Source organism: Anas platyrhynchos, chromosome 25, assembly GCF_047663525.1.
Source record: "Anas platyrhynchos isolate ZD024472 breed Pekin duck chromosome 25, IASCAAS_PekinDuck_T2T, whole genome shotgun sequence".
NCBI classification, from domain to species: Eukaryota; Metazoa; Chordata; class Aves; order Anseriformes; family Anatidae; genus Anas; species Anas platyrhynchos.
The window spans coordinates 6,147,601-6,164,683 of record NC_092611.1 but is presented as its reverse complement, the minus strand read 5'-3'; the positions used below and the strand labels follow the sequence as shown (position 1 = coordinate 6,164,683).

The 17,083-nt window shown below is 43.6% G+C and overlaps 2 protein-coding genes across 11 annotated transcripts in view; one reads left to right on the top strand and one right to left on the bottom strand.

The window, feature by feature from the left end:
• The window catches only part of POU2AF1 (POU class 2 homeobox associating factor 1), a 91,487-nt gene that overhangs the window by 50,726 nt on the left and 23,678 nt on the right, over positions 1-17,083 (bottom strand). The window lies entirely within an intron of this gene.
• Positions 4,269-15,700, top strand: LOC101796692 (uncharacterized). Of its 3 annotated transcripts, none has more exons than XM_038167645.2 (12): positions 4,269-4,686; positions 4,774-5,019; positions 7,349-7,470; positions 8,031-8,079; positions 8,343-8,389; positions 8,529-9,166; positions 10,639-10,744; positions 11,024-11,170; positions 11,363-11,423; positions 11,667-11,833; positions 11,916-12,026; positions 13,112-15,700. In XM_038167645.2, the coding sequence occupies exons 2-12, from the start codon at positions 4,779-4,781 to the stop codon at positions 13,250-13,252; spliced, it is 1,830 nt and encodes a 609-aa protein (XP_038023573.2). In that variant the 5' UTR covers positions 4,269-4,686; positions 4,774-4,778; the 3' UTR covers positions 13,253-15,700. The 3 variants fall into 3 exon arrangements, with proteins under 3 accessions (XP_038023573.2, XP_005021213.5, XP_012956565.4); XM_005021156.5 differs by having other exon boundaries at positions 4,272-5,019; positions 13,112-13,220; positions 13,543-15,700; XM_013101111.4 differs by having other exon boundaries at positions 4,273-5,019; positions 8,346-8,389.

The following is a 17,083-nucleotide window of genomic DNA, read 5'->3' as shown; positions in this document are numbered from 1 at the left end:
GCGAAAAATTCATCATTGTTGAATAAAAGGTGTTTCAGGGAAGTAAAAATAGTCTGAACACGCCATCCCTGTCAGTGCTGGGGAGCTCTGAATCCAAGGAAAACATTTAGAAGTAACCATGGGTCATCATTAAAGATGAGTCATTGGCAGGCAATTATTGGGAATTTACAATAAAAATCACGCAAAAAGTTACAACGACTGCGTCAATTATGCCTTCAGTAGAGCTGCAACCCACTTGTACTCTCCTGCCTTCGCTATACATTTTCATCTTGCACAGCAAAGACTGCTCTGCAGGCCAGACAAGCTGGGATGTCCATAGCCCTCAGGCACGTGGCTGTGGGAAGCACATGGGGAAATAACTGTCATGTGCACGAAGCAAGCAGCTTCCCTTCTTTGGGACTCAGGCAGGTCTGCTGGAACCGAGGAAATACGCAGGAATCCTTCTGGTACCCTCCCTTCCTAGGAAGGGTTGTCATTCCAAAGGAAATCACAGAGATCACAACGTGCCGTGTCACTAAGGAACGGCAGAAAGTACCTGGAACGTGAAAGATATGAAGGTGGACCTTGTCCGTGTGATCTGAAGGCAAAACAGAGCGTGAATGGTTACTGAAAGACAATAATCACTAAGTGCAAACACACCATCTGTCATCTAAAGACTTCAGAGCCCTAAGAAAGCAGCCCTCAGTTCCCAGGGAACGCATTTCCAGCAGATCTGGGTGCCTTTGCGGCTGGTAAGACAAATTCAGTTTGTTTTGCAACTCCGTTTTGTACTGCAGCAGGAGACAAGGTGAGTTCATACTTCATGGTCACCAACATGACTAAGAGTTACTCGGGTTCAGTTGCACGGCCCTGACCTCTGTCATTAAAAGTTTTTTTTTTTTCTTTCTGAAGCATCATCTCCTGGCTGCCGTCAGCAGAGACCCAAGACGCAATTACCCAGTGGCCCGTCCCAGCATGGCAAATAAGGGATTCCGGTTTGCTACGAAAATGTGAGACTGAATAGCAATGTCACAAGGCCATTTCGTTGCCAGCACAGGTATAAAATTTTAGAAATATGCACATTTAGAGCACAGCATAATTTCACCTTGTCACTGAGGGCATGCAGATGGCACCGCCGCATCACAGCACCAATTCCCAGGGGGGACACCCCAAAGGAAAATCCCAAACACGTGCTCTGCACTGGTTCTGAATATTAAGGTCATTATTCAGTGATTACCTGTTAAATTACCGGACAACCACTAAGTTCAAGGCCTACTTGCACAGTACAATGTTCACCCTTGCAGAGAATTACATGCAGCAGCTATGTTTTATTTACTTTCTAATCAGACCCTGAAAGCTCGAGCAGGGAAAAGCCTTGTGCTTGCTTTCTGCACTAGTGCAAACTCAGCCCCCCATCCCTGATCCCTACATGCTTGAAAGAAAGCATTAATAAAAGAAACCTTTGCAACAAGGGAGTTCTTACTTGGGTGAGTTAACAGTTGGCAAAACAACAGCATGGAAGGGGAAAGACGGACAAAAACCTACCCTGGCGAATGCCGTTAAAGTGGGTGTGTGCAGTAAAAAACATGTAGCAACAAGGGATGAAGGAAGCTGCAGAGCATTCATCCTGCATTGAAAGATATAAAAGGAGCTGCACCCACTGGCAGCATAACCTGAAAGTTTACACGGAGAGAGGTTGGCAGAGCTGCCCATCATAAAGCAATTAGGCAGGAACTGCCATAACCACAGTTAGCCACCGGGAACTTCCAGACGGTGACGGCCGTTTTTCAGAAAACACGGCATTAACACACTCAAAAAAGGAAAAACGTCCCCAATGCAAAGATCTGGCATGCCATTTTTTCCCCAGGAGAGGGCAAACAAGACAGGAGGCACAAAGCAGCCTTTCCTAAAGGCTCAGGCAGCTGTTTATGACCAAACCTGTGTCTCGACCTCATCCCCTGCAACCATCACTGAAGACCTCTACCCAGACGCTGATACTCATGCCCTCAGTTCCTTGCATTCCCGATGCTTGAAATTTTCTCCTTTTCATTGATAAATGGTAAAGAGCAGGTTAAAAGAGCAGAAAACACTAAAGACACAGAAGATTATGAAAACAGTCTATTCCCTGGCTAGAAAATACTTTTTCCAACCCAGGTTTCATTGGGCTGTATGCTAAACAATTCTGTCCACAGCTGTGGGAATTGGGAGGTACCAACTCAAGTAGTATCTACAGATCCTAGAAAGCCTTATTATCAATCTCTCTACTTGCTGTGCATGCTACAACTTGCCTTGCCTTGATGTCTACAGGAGGACATGACTTGTGGCATTCTCAGTGGGTCCAAATTTAAAATTGCCATTGACAGAACAGAGCTGCAGCTGCGAGTAGACAGCTCATTTCCAGTTTGGGCCGATTCTAGTAATATTTGTAGAATCAGACTCACAAGAGGTATTTAAAATTACAATGCTAAAGCGTTTGCATAAAATATCAGATACCTGGAGAATTCAGAAGCAAAAGAACCACAAGATTCCCAGTTAAACAAATGCAAAGCCTTGGAGACAGTTTCTTGCAGGGTCCACATTCCAAGGTTTTTGTTGCCAGTTTTGCAAAACTGCTTCTCTTCTCATGGCTACGGGAATGAATTTTGGTCTTTTCTCTATCAAAAACAAACAAACAAACAGCCTAATTCCTGCTGTGAATGTAAGAGCATACCATAAACAAGCAGTGAAAACTGTTCAAGATATGGGTTGGAGTATGGGAGAGAATAAAAGGATGAGAAATCTCCAGTGCAAATTACAACCCAATAAACGCAATGATTCATTGCAGCAATTTCCTGTGTGCAGTGGGCCAAATTCTCCCACCTCTACAAGCGTTGAGTAGTTCCCTAAGTGACGCCTCATCCTACCGAAGAGAACGGTAACATTTACAGAAAAACACACTGCTTCACGTCACTCTGAGGAAGGCAGGATTGAAGCTTGGCTCCAGCTTGTCCCAGACTCACGCAATCAGCCAGGCAAACTGGGCGAGACAGGAGAAAAGCATTTATTGAAGCAGGCCAGAATATGGCCTTCATTAAAAGCAGATCTTCTTTGTGGCTTGTTAGAGAGAGAAATAATCTTCTAACCCCTGAAATATCGTTTAACCAATCACTTCCCTTGGGCAAACTGGTTACAATCCACTAAGGGAGAAACTGGAACATGAGCTCTTACGTGTCCTTCATTTCCAAACACCACCTACAAAGCCCTGTGCATTTCCCAGGATTGCTCCCTTGGCCTGGTAGCTGAGACCATTGGTAGCCATGCGAAGATATCGATGTCTTAGCCATGTCTCTCCCCATGCCTTCGTATTTTGGGATCCAAACGCAGTAATGTCACTAGATCCCAGAATCTGTGGGGCAGGAAGCCAGGTAACAGCCTGCCCAGCACGGCTGCAGCGTAGTTTGGTACCTGACCCTACCCTCATCTTGCAAGCACCAAGTTCTGATCCATATCTAAATAATTCTTCCAATATTCCTGAGAGAGGAGTTATTAAGTGCAGAGAAAAATGGGTCACGGGGATCGTGCAGGTCTGCAGAGAGGAGTCAGGACCAATTTAAACTAAAACTATTTGTAACGCTGTTCTTATAACTTGGTCCAGAAAGTCTGGCTGCTTTCTGGTCAGGCATACATGAGACTGTGCTGTTCAGGGGTAACCTGGGCTGCTTTCCAAGGCACAGATACGTGAGCTGCTGCATTTGATAAGCTTTGCTATCTTTTTCCAAACAAGGAACTTGAGAGAAATATCTGTTTGAGCTCAAACAGGTGTGTGAAATGAAATATATTTCCCAAGGACACAAGAAAGGAGCTGAAATCTGGTGCAGCAGTCTCCCTGTGACAAGGAAGCACCTCCTGCAAGAAGAGTGTCCATCCAAACAGATCCTTACTGGGAGTTTTAAAGTTGCACCTGTCACAGTATTTAAGCCTAATGCCTTGCTGTGAACACAGCAGACAAACAAAAACCACACAAACAGAACCGCTTAAATCCTTATGCAACATATAGCTCTTCTCTCCCATCACAGACTCAAAACTATGCAGCGAGTAGGGGATATGTTTCCTTAGCCGAATTTTTGTGCTTAAGGGAGGATTATTTTTGCTTCTTGAAGGCTGTGAGCAATAGCTCTCCTCTTACACAACCTTGGAAAAACTGCCTTTTCTTTTTCTTTTTTTTTTCCCCTTCCCCTAACACAAGAATCGACAAAATATTTGTTTCTGGATCCCTTTCTCATTTGCACAATCCAACCTATTCGTCTAAATCAGAGGTCTCTTTCCCTTCTGGTGTTATTTGCAGTAAATCTAACAGCTTAATTATGTGTTGTACCTAGGGAAAACGACTTTTCGACTCATACTCGGTCTCTTCATGGGAAAAGTCATTTCTTCATCAGCTGCTGCTGCAGTTAGGAAAGAGGGTGGGGCCTTCCCAGGCTGACGTCCTTGAGGCCATACCTGACTATAAAGAGCGAGGGAGGGTTGCACCAAGAAACTCTCAAAAGCAGTTTGCAGGGACTGCCGGGATCCCGAGGCGGGCTTTATCCTGCAACTGCTGCAATTTGCTGGGAAGAACAGGGGAGCAAATTTGGACCCAGCTTTGAGTGGCTGACTACACTGGAGAATTAAATACAGCTATCATGTGCTTGATGTGAAACTTGATTTTTTCTTCTTTTTGCAACCAAGGTTTTTTTTTTTTTTTTTTTTTTTTTGTTTTTTTTTGTTTTTTTTTAACTTGAAAAACTCCTTTTTCACCTTTTCCTCCACACACAGAGGTAATGCTGCAAACAGTCTGCATGAGTCCTGAACTACTGGTCAATCAAAACAGCAGTGAAAATGAAACCTGTGGCTACAGCCCAGGCCAGGGATCTCCTCTGCCTGGAGAAACTGCCAGCCCCAAAAGCTCTTTTCAACAAAGCCCATCGTTGCCAGACTCTGGATTAACTGAATTTAACATTGCGAGCCCTGAGATCTACCCTACACCTCCACGTAAACCACAAGAGATGTCTGCTCCTGCTGGTAAGATCAAATCTTTATTCGCGTTTTCTATTTTATGCTGCTTTTGCAAAGCAAAAAAGTGCACTGCCTCACGACTCCTTCTGTGCCAGCAGAGAGCTGTGCTAACAGCAGCACACACCAAGTTTCCATGCCAGTAACGTCAAACAAAGATGCATGGGGCTCTCTCCTACTCAACTCTTGTTTTTATTTTGTCATGGTCTGCTGCTGAAGTCAGGAATTATTCCCTTTCGTAAAGGGTTGCTCAGCACTCCATGGTTTTGGTCTCTCTCTAGCGTTCTGCTGCTCGTTCACAATCTGAATTGCAAGTTTGGTTCTGAATTTAACACCAGTGTAATAGATATGACCTTCTGAGTTATTAAGATTACAAAATCATATGAAAGGGTGCATGATGAATCATTGCCTTTGCCGAGTTCTTCACTTTCAAGGATACATCTGGGCATGTAATCTAACCCATCATCTAGCATTTTTACTGTAAAATAGCTTGAAGATAATAACATGCTAGCAATTTAGCCTTTTCATGATTCTTTTCACATAGGCCTTTAAAATGCTCTACAAAGACTAAATCATTCTTCCTCAAGCACCAGTCTAAACCGGGGATTATTCCCATTTCTAGAGCAATCTGAGAAATAATCTACATTTTTGAAGTCCCAGTGTTTTAAATATTCAGTGGTAGGTCAGACATTCACAAAGGCCGGGGATATGAGCAGAGCACAGCAGCTCCATGCACATCCGTAACGCGCTGCTGGCTGCTTGGGATCCGGCACCCACCCGCCGAAGGGGCGTCAGCCTCCCATCGCCCGCAGCAGGGAAGAGCAACACCGCCACGTGATGAGAAACCACATCTCGTGCGGCTGGTTTCCATGCCAATCCTGCCTGCTCCGAGACATCCCGAGGCTGGGGAGATGCACCGTGCACATCTGCTGAGCACCGCCTAGCCCGCCAGATGCCAGCAGCCACCACAGCGTACCCCAAGTTTTTCTTACCACCGACTGTTCCTCTAACAGAAGCTGCCTGCCTGAGCTGCACGCACCTTTTCACAGCCTGCTGTGTTGTTTAATTGTTGAGTGTCGTGACCTGCACGAGGAGGGAAGCTTCTCCCTTCTCCCTGACCCCTCAGCAGCCTGCACAGCGACCCCAGCGCCCGCCTGGTAATCGTGCATCAGCTCTGCTAACGAGCTGGGAAGATGCTGAACTAAGGCAATAAAGCTATCATTTATGACGATGATAGCTGCTACTGAATGCGTTTTATAGGAAGAGGATCGTGCTCAAGGAGCGGGGGGCGGGAAGCTGCGTTACATAAAAGGTATTTCAAAAGCGATGCGTTTAAGCTCCTAATCTGGGCAAGTCTTTCAAGTCTGGGGATTCAAGTCTGAGATGCAAGAAGACCTAACACAAACAATTAAAGAGCAGCTTGTTTTGACGAAGACAAGCTTGTTTGGACAATTATATATATTCTCAAATAACCATTTCATTCCCCTACCGAAAATCCTTGCTTCCCTTTGAATCGCAGTGTACTGACCTCTAAATACACCGAGAACCGCTGCAGAAAGACTTTGGGCATGGCATCACTATCTCAGCTCTGAAACAACTCTCATTTTTCACTCCTGTCAATATAAGAAAGCACAGGACAGAGGTTCACTGCAACAGAAATAAGACACGGCTGAGAGGAGCACTGACCTGGATGTGCCTAAAAGCAGAGCAATGTGCTCTCAGCCAGCCTGGCAGCCCTGAGCTGATGGGCAACAACAGGAGCTGCCCAAGGCCAAGTCTCAAGATAGCACCTTTATTTCTGCACCACTGAAAGTGCCCAAACAGAAACACCTGATTCCTTTCCTTCTTTTTCCCAACCATCCATCTGAATTTCCTTCTGCGTTGCTGTGCTGCTTCTTGTTGTCCTGTTCCCACTGCCACGCTCACACGTGGGACAGCCTCCCTAAAAACTAAAACCACCCCTGCTCACTGAAGCCTGACCGTGGCCTTCATGTGGTAACGTGCAGGTTAACTCAGCTCTCTGCCCGTGCCCTGGGACTGAAGATCCCGCAGCCAGCTTTGGGGTTTGTTTTTGTTTGGTTGCTCCAGAAAAGAATTCCCTTTGTGAGGCCACACAGGCGGTTGTAGCCTGAGAAGCAATGCACTGGGGTATTTGTGCAGCAGGAAGTGTTTTAATAAAAGGCCCGAGCTAAGGGACACACAGGGTGAGGTGGAAGTTTCCCACAACTGATGATGAGCATCCGAATCACAGGCTGTCTCCCAGGGTGACCTCACCCTCCCACTATTGCAGGCAGCTCAGAATTATGTTACTTTAAGCATCGTGTTATGACTTTTCCAGAGCCTGCACTCAGCTCCAACCCCCCTCAGAAGCGTTACATGGGCGTGAGGGTGAAGATGCCAGTACGGGAGCTACTGAAAAAAATCCGGCTTTCCAAAGGCCTGGAGCCAGCTCAGAGCAAGGTAAGGACGCTCCTGGGGTTTAGGAAGGTGGCTCAGAGCTGTAGCATCCTGTACACATGTCCCACTCCCACCCTGTGAGGTTCTGGAGAGGTGACAGCTACAGCTGCTGCTTCTTCCACCCACCAAGTGCATTAAGCTCTTAATGAAGGAGGAGAATATACCAAATTTTACACAGAGCCTGTGCTAGGAACACCGCTCCTTAGTGACATCAAGAAATCCACGGCTCTGGATACTGTAATCCAAAGACAGCCTGAAATCAGCAGCGATTTTGCTCTCGCAACCCAGACCTGCAAACAACCTGCAAAACCAGCCCACGAAGCTGGTAGGCTCCCAGCCACCTGGTCTGCTCTAAAGGCTACGCCGCTATCTTTGTACGGCTGCCATGGGTTACCCACTCATGAAAATTGATTTGCTTACAGCCTGCTGTGCAAAGTGCATGGTGCAGGACAGTTTACAAAGTTTCTGTTACTCTCTTTGCCTCTGTTTCACTTTCTCTTACCTGCGAGAATCTCAAATCGAGTTTTATTTAATAGCTTTTTTTTTTTTTTGTATGTCCTCAGGAAGCCTCATTAGCGAAGATGGCAACCAAAGGATCCTCAGGAAAAGCAGGTTAGGAAGCTCCTTCCTCTCTTGGTAACAGCCTCCTTCTCTAATGGGGACATCCCCGTTAAGTACCCAAAGAACTGAGCCACTTCTCTCCCAGGATCAATTTTCTATGCCAGCTCCTCGCTCCCCTTACATTACAGGAGCAGGACAGCTGTGTGCCAAAACCCTGTATGTCACCGGTTATCTGCGACAAAATTCCTGATGCAAATACCTTCTGCGTCCTCCCCCCATAACTCAAAATAGATTTTCTCTTCCTTTCTTTCCAGCAGAAAAGAGAAGAGTTCACCCTTATACAGAGAAACAGCTTAGACAGGTATGCATAACACCTTCATCGCCGTGCTGCCAGCCTCCCCAGGCGTATTTCATGTTCTATCACTGAGTGAGAACAGGACATTTCATGTCTGATTTCCCTCCCCCATCTTCCGCCCTCCCCGTTTTTGTTGCTGTTTCAGAGCAAGCAGAGCATTGGGCAGACGCTTAAAGGCTTAGAGGACCTCGATATCCTGGTGGAGGTGCTGCAGGAAGACTTGAACAAAAGCCAACTGCAGAAGGAGGCTCTGTGCTCGGTGCCAGATGGCTTCGGGCAGGGCTTCTCCACGGACCCGCAAGCCTCTCGGTGGGAAAGCAGGGGAAGCAAGCAGGCGGCTGGTGGCCTGCAGGAGAGGCGCCACGGCTTCACCAAGTTGCAATCCCAGTGCTGTTTTAAAGAGCACGGCTCAGCCATACAGGAAGAGGTACAGAAAAACATACAAGAGCCCAGCTCTCAAGGAACCTTCCCAAGGACAAGTGGGAAAGAGAGCAGCTGGTGGGTGCAGGACGCCCGTGCCAGTACCCAGAAGGATTTCTGGAGACACCCTGCACAGAACACATCTCCCTGCTTTGACCCATCAGGACACTACCCGGAGGCATTTCTGGAAGCTAACACGGGCTCTCCAGATGCTGGGGGACACGTGAGGTTGACCTCGACTTCCTTCACACAGCAGGATCTCTCTGCCATCTCTTTCTTCCAGTTCCAGCTACACAGGGAGGAAAGTTTGCTGCGAAACATCCCGGCCGACAAACTGCTTGCACCTGATGAAAATGGCAACAGGTCTCCACTTTTTCCTATAGAAATACATTGCTTTCTAATTCCTGGGGCCTTGATTGTCCTGAGGCTTTGCTGTAATTTCAGCCGCTAGCTGAGGGCACACCTGCAGCAAAGGCTTCCTTGCCCCATGGGAGGCTCAGATGTGTTTCAGGATCCACAGTTGTAGACAGAATTAAAATTCAATTATGAAAATCAGAATCCAAGTTAAATTAGTAAAAATAGAAAGATTTCATTTTTGCAGTAGGATTGCTACACTACAACTGACGTCAGGAAAAAATCAGTCTGAACAATACTCAAAAGTGAGTTATAAATTACAGGTATTCATAAGAAAGTTAAACCAAGCAAAACAAATAATTGCCACAGAAAAAGATTTGCCAGAGATCTTTTTCCAAGCTGCATACACTCTCAGGAAAATTACTTTTTTTATTAGTTGGCAATAAAACTGGGTGGGAGGATTACACCTAAATATACATATGCTGCCAGTGTAGAGCACAGACTTCCAAAGAACTGGGAGTGGCTGTTTTGTTAGAAATTAATTGAAAGCAAAGGTTTTATTGATCTCATTTTGCCCAGCATGGCGTCTTTGTTTATTTTTTATAAACAACTACTTGCTTCATATCTCTTATTTTGTTCCATGAAGTTCAGCTAGTTTGAAGATATTACTATCAAATCAGACTGACAGAGCATGTAACTTAATTTATAAACTGTCCTAGGCTTGCTGGAAAAGAGATTCCTTCCTGTTCACGTGGACAATTCTGGCCCCAAAGTATTCACAGACCCCACAGAAAAGAACAAGGACTGCAGTGAGTTGCAGAATTATAGAGATGTCATCAAGGGTACCTTGCTACAGGACAAAAAAAAAAAAAAAGTAATAATAATAATAATAATAAAAATGCCTACATCAGCTGCATCAGTGTTTCCTCCAGGAGGAAAGGAAGAAGTGCCCACATTTACAAGAACACAAGTCTTTTCTGTACGAAGTTCAGGAGAAATGTACTTTTTTGAGTAGTTCAGTGAGACTGAATGCACAGAAGAAATGGAGCTCTCCTGCATAGGACTGGGAATTACCTTGTGGAAATACTTCTTTAAGTGCAGGAGAAAGGTTTCCCTTCTCTGGGTTTTTACGTGTCTTTTACTCCTCTTCCATGTACTGAAGGATGCAGGTGAAAAAAAAAAAAAAAAAAAAAAGGAGGTTGGTAACAAAAAGGAAGCATGGAGTAGCTCTTGGAGAGAACAGAAATGGGACAACAGCAAGAACTAAGGACCAAGAAATCCTGGCAGATAGATTCAAACAAAGCTGCAAAACCAGCACCTCCCTCATTCATATAGAAACTAAATAAATGCTTAAATACCCCAAGCTTTTGGCCTTTATGACCTTCAACATTTCACGTTTTAAATTACACTCCTACTGTTACTTTTGAGTAATTTAACCATTCCTTTATCTCCTACTTATTTAAAGTGGTGTTTTATTCCAGGCTGCTGCACAAGGCTGTTGCACAAGGAAGAAGAGCCCTGACTTACGCGCTTGCACGGAGATTTGCAGCCCTAAATAAAATTGATGAGAAGGACGCAGAGAAACGGGTAGGATGCTATCCTGCAAAGAATGGGGACATTTTCCATCACACATATATGTCTTTCAAACCCTGATAAACACCAAGCATCCTGTTAGGCGAGGAGTGTTTACGATGCTTGTGTAGAAGGAAGAACCAAAAGAGGGAGGAAGTGATCTGCACCGAGCAAATATTAACACAGCTGGGAACTGAACCCCAAATCCCAACTCCCCACCTCATTCTCCAAGTATTGTGGAAAGTGAAAATGGTTTTCACTTTCAATGAGTTTCTCTCATTCTTCTCTTCTCAGACTGCGTTACATCTTGCTGCAGAAAAGAACCAACACCTGATGGTCAGCGACCTTATATCCCTGGGAGCTAATGTCAATGAGCAGGATGGTCTGGGGAAAACTCCGCTCCACCTGTGTGCAGAGAATGGCTACTTGAGAGTTTTAGAGGTAAACTGGTCGCTTATGTTGTGCAAGGACAGAGCAAAGAAATCAAATGCATTTAATTGTAAAATACAGGAGGATTTTATGTACATGAAAATTAGCTTTGGTCTGATGTGGTTAAAGTGAAATAGCTTTAATGGGGGTATTTTGGCAGTGCCAAAATCAGAATTTATCATCTCAAAATCTTCTTGATTCCAGGTTTTGAAGAACTGCAAAGACAATGGCATGCGGGTAGAAGTGAACCTGACTGACCACTATGGTAAGAGGAAAAGCTTAGCTGCATGGATGCTTAGCGTAGACACCAGAAGTTTCAAAGTACAGATTTTATCTCAGCCGAAGGATGATCAATTTTGTGTTCAAACTACAAGTTCTAGGAGGTGAACCAATCAGTCTTGACAGGGCATCCTTTACAAATAGCCTAGTGCAGGATGGTTTACTCCTTTACTCCAGTGGGGTGTTCAAGTGCTGGATTTGCCTGACCTGCCCGTGCTGTTCCATTCAGGTTTAACCCCGCTGCACTGTGCTGCTCTTGCCCATACTGCCTTAGCTCTGGAATCGCAGAAAACTGACATCAATACTGACACGGGAAGGTTTCTCAGACTACGCAAAGATCAAATTCTCGAGGGAATTAACTGCTTATTGCAAATGGGAGGAAAACTGGAGACGCAGGTGAGAACCAGCAACAGGCTGTTTGTTGTGACTTTATGCTTCCCTATTTGTTTGCAATCACCGGTTTCACTGTCGTTTGCAGGTACTAAATTCATGTCAGATTACCACTCCCTATTTGAAAATCGAGGAGAATACTGAGCTAATGTGTTTGCTCCAGACCTATAAACCCAAGAGAGAGGATCTCCTTCACGAGGTAAGACTTTATATAGTGACTTTTACGCAGACTCTGGCATTTATACCTAAGAAACCAAACAGACATTACCAAGAGCAAAATAAGCCATACTGCTTTGTAAATGGCAGTAGATAATGCTCCCAAGCCTCGCCCATGCTGGCATAGGGTAGAGCGTCTCTTCTTCAGGAAAAAAGCACTGTAGGAACTCTTACCACATTCGTTCAAGGGCTGTTACATTTGCAATAACTCCAGTTGCATGGGGAGGCTGCCGTCACACTGCTCACACCTGCCCCTGCTGTGATTCCTCCCAGCAACAACAAATTCATTGCCAACATTTCATCTCGGTAGCAACACCAAGGGAATTCCTCCAGTCCCACTAAGGGAATGCCACCATCCCAAATCCTGCACTATATATCTGTGATTGCTACTTTCAGCAGCTTCTTAAAAGACAAAGAGCTGAATTTTATCATTTCCTCCATCCCTTTGCACACCTATTCCACACCAACACCAGCCAAAGCCTGCATGGACAAAGATAGACGGGTCCTCCTATGGGTATCAGCATCTCTTGCTACATTTTTGGTACAGGAATCAAGGCACCAACACTGAAAAGCAGAAGCTCGAGTGCGTAACAGAGGACTAAGATTCTAGGGTGCAGTTCTGCTCTGCTGAAATAATGCAGAGAATAACCTCAAAGATTTGTCCAAGATTAAACAAATATTCAGTGCTTAAAACTGACAACAGCCCTTTCACTTTTTCTTGTGTCTTTTTCTATTTCACTATCAGATAAGAGCTCTCACTTGTGCACGTGTATGGAAACTGATATCACAAGATTTTTAGATAGAAATATAAACATACAGTCATGTTTCAGGTCATTTAGCTTCTTACCAGTTATGATCTGTAGGAGATAAAACACAATAGAAGCAATTAAAATAATTTCAAGCCAGCTCATCGCTGACTGAACCGACTGATAAACATGCCACCCCCTCCCATCTTTGGGTAAGGAGCAGAATCTAGGTTTCGCACAGCAAAATCAGAACATGTTCTTATCACAAAGCACGCGTGACTTCTGCTGGGAATTTACTGTTCTGGTTTCTTCATCCGCACAGAGTAACAGTTTGCTGGAGGTTCCAAGAATGCCTTGTCCCTCATCGCCAGACAACTTTTCTGAACTTCTTTCCATTTCATCTTTGGACTTCATTGACATCGTTCTTAAAGGTATTTTGTGGTTGGGAAATGATTTTACCTAGTCAGAAGCTTTGTTCTGAGCACAACAGCTGTCATGTACCAGCTAGCTCTGGTGTATTTCCTGCATTGCTATATAGCCATAATTCATCAGATTCACATGAACTGATGGAAAAGATGCCCAGTGATTTATAATAGGCTTTGAATCAAGTCCAGAGCTCTGCACAGAATCTCTTTTGCTTGCAAAGCTCCTTACCCAAAACCAAATAGAAAATAGAGCACTGAGTATTTGGCATTAGAAAGGAGACTTAACATGTTGACTGAACTGAGTATGTGTTGGTTTATTGCCTTCCAGGGAAATGCTGATAAGGCTCATTATCTGTATCTCACGGTCCACGTGCTGCAGCTGTTGCTGAAGAATAGACCAAGAACAGACAGTAAAAGTCTTCAGATGTAATATAGCTTGAACTAACTGTTGAAAATATCTCCTCAGTACCCAGAATTAAAGAGTAAATACTAAATAGGGAAGATCCTTAAGCCATGTTTTAACAGTGTTAGGCATTCAGTGTTAGATGCTCCAGTCAATCAATAGGTCTTAATTTTCTCATGAAACTGAGCGCTTGCACTTCTTTTTGGAAGTCTCTTTGAGCTGTAGGTGTTCTACGTTCTGAAGCTCTGACAAGGGTATTTACACTGCTGCCTAATTTGAAAAAAATAAATTGTAGCCCTTCAAAGCCTAGTCCTGAGCGTATCAACATACAGTCTCTACAGTCTGAACTTACTGTTCAGATGTGCTGAAAAGCTCAGGCAACGTCATTTTAGACATAAGCTATGGGAAATCAGAATCTGATGGGCTGTATTTAATGCTTTCAGTAGTCCGGCTCTCAATTTGTTCAAGGCTGGAGTTGTCACATTTCAAGGCAGTCCCATTGGAAAAAAAATCCCTCCCCCTCCAAAAAAAAAAAAAAAAAAAAAAAAGGAACACCCCCACACTGATACTGAGCATGTTTTTTCAACAAAAGTCAAGCTCTTTATTTATGCAATCAGAATTTGCCACTAGTAATGGAACGGAGGTGAAGTCTGGGACATAAAACATTTTGAATCAGTTCATTCTTGGTGATCTAACAGAGGAAAATATCTTCATAAAATTCAAATGTATAAAAACACCTCAAAGAATCCTTTGTTGTACTGAGCAACTGTGCAAGTTGGAAGGCTAACAGTAGCCTGAATTATTTCCTACTGCGAGATACCCAAGTATTCAACAGGATTCCCAGAAATTAGGTATTAACTGTTAAAGAGAAATCTCTTCCCAGACTTCACATAATTTGAACTTCTGATTGTGAATTAGCTGGTTTCTATGAAACTTCCCTGTTTGCTACATATGGAGCAATCTACATTGACATAATCTACAAAATGATTGATCCAGCAATTAGCTCACACACATCCCTCCCATTAAACTGGGAGGTTTTTCATGTGTAAGCATTGCAGGATCCAGTATTAAGTACTCAGCATGCTTGGGGAATTTATCTTTAATGATCCCTTTGAGTCTCCTTGTTGTAAAAAGGTTTCTTTTCTCCTGTTGGATATCCTTAAGTGTTAAGCTCCAAGAGCTATGTTGCACAGCATCAACCAAGTTTTACTGAAAAATGACAGTGTTTAAGTTAACTCCAGTGGGACTTGGGCCATATCCTGTTTCTCATGCCCTGAGCAGCTAAACAGTGTTCTTCTGTATTGCATTACTCTGCATTTATTTTCTCTAGTGTGAATGAGACATGGTACATCAAAATTCTTATGTATATTGTAAAATTTGTGTGTTGTTATTCACATAATGAGTTGTAAAACACTGGAACATTCATCCACCTCCTTCAATAGGCGTTCTACATGTTTTAATCATATAAAGTCTTTCCTTTCCCCTTTTGGGTTTTATGTTTAAGTACAAAGATTTTCCTCTTATTTTTTTTCTGTCCTCCCTATTACCACTCATTCATGTTTGCATTTTAGCTCACATCTGAGCTCACAGCTCTTTTTATTCATCTGAAGAGAATTAATGAGGATCTTCTGAGTTACTCAGCCTCCATTCGTGAGGCTTAAGGATCAGATCCAACACCCATTGAAACTAAAGACTTCCTGTGTTCACTGAAAACTAAGAAATTCTGTATCACAGACAAAACCAAGAAAGAAGCGGTACAGTGAACAAGTAGGGAAGTACATCAATAAGCATTTTAAGAGAAAAAATAAATTGATTTATGGGATATCTTTAAAGAATGTAGAAAACTACTGTGTACGAACACAGCATTAATCAAGTTCATTTATTCACAAGGACTCCATTCAGGTGAAAGGAGGACAGGAACTTTAACCTATTAGTCTGTATCATTTATTCAACATACCTAAAGCTGAACTAGCCTGTGAAGTATATTCTACGAGTTATATCTTAATTGCATTACCATTAGTAGGTACCCTTTATGTTGTTTCATTGTTCCTTCGTGCCAATAAATACATGATTTCAAGCAGTATGTATCTTACTTGTTCTTATGAATTGTTATTGTCATGCTACACTCACAGCAGAAGTGACTATCATAGAAAGAGCAAATCAGGAAGACTTAAAATAATAAAAAATGACAAGCATAAGAGTGGGTTTTTACTAGTTATTGCTGGGGGTTTTTATTTAAGAGTACAATTGTAATAATAATAAAAAATAATTAAAAAAAAACTTCTCTTCCAGCCATATTAATCAACCCGCTACCTCTAGCTAGGAACTAGAATATTATTGTTTCAATGAACTTGAAAAACAATTCCCAAAATTTTTCAGCACTAGAATTTTTGTCTACAACTGATCTCAAACCAGAAAAAAAAAAAAAAAGGACCTAAGGAGATGATCAATATAAGAGTTTGCTGAAAAGCCCATAGCTTCTCATCCATTTGCATAAAAATAATTTGCACTTCTACAGCAAGATTTTTCAGATTTTTTTCCCTTTGCGAAGAGAGAGACCAGTTAGCATTCAGACAGGGGCTCTGCAAGTACTGCATTTTCCCTACTCCTCGTGCTACTGCAAGTGGTACACCAGCTCTTTACAGACAATTGGTCTCAATAGCTGGGCTAAAAGTGGAAAAATAATTACAATCGAGTGAAAATTGTGGGTCTAATGCTTTCTAACCCAGTACCTGCTAACGGATATTGTAATTGTGGTAGGGCCCATTACCAACTCAAGACTGTCCCGAAGGAAAGGATAGCACTCACTGAACTGTTAGCATTACTTCCTTCAGCCCCCACACCCTGCAAGGCTGCCCACAAATCTCTTTAGACAGTCCCAGCTGAAAGCTGTTAGCAGCAGTAACAAGGTCTTAGCAAAACATTTTACAATACTCAGAATCCTCAAAGGCTTCACCCACAGCTGTCTTTAACACGAGGTTTGGAAAAGGCACGCGTGAACACCAGCCTCCCGTTCTGGTCATAGCCCCATGAAATCCTTGTTACCACCAGAAACTGTTTTCCATGATCAGTTCTGGTGCCTACAAGGTTTCAGGTCACTCAAGTCCAAAAAGCAACCTCCTGGTTTTTGCAGTGTGAGTCCTCCAGCTAATTCATTCCCAGGCAGCTCCTGTGTGCTCCCACAAGCTGTGGTCATGCCTTTGAACTGTGGCACAGGCCATACTTAGAGGAGCTGCTTCGCTTCTTCACCTCCCTTCTCATCCAGCATTACAAACCGAGTGTCACTCACCGGCTGGTGTGGTTGTTTAGGTTCCCTGCTCCTTTGAAGTTACATGAGCACCGTCACACCTAATTATTTTTAAGTGCAGTGTAGGAGCTTTGCCGCTGAATTAGCAGCAATTCAGCACAGAAAGATAAAAATAAGTAATAAAATAGATCAGAGCCAGTACTTGCAGCAGTTCTCAGG

Excerpts from the sequence above, each read along its gene's own strand:
- LOC101796692 (XM_038167645.2), top strand. The coding sequence starts at position 4,779 with ATGCTGCAAACAGTCTGCATGAGTCCTGAACTACTGGTCAATCAAAAC. Across the intron at positions 5,020-7,348 it reads AGAGATGTCTGCTCCTGCTG|AGCCTGCACTCAGCTCCAAC; the intron begins GTAAGATCAAAT and ends TGACTTTTCCAG. Across the intron at positions 10,745-11,023 it reads AGAAGGACGCAGAGAAACGG|ACTGCGTTACATCTTGCTGC; the intron begins GTAGGATGCTAT and ends TTCTCTTCTCAG.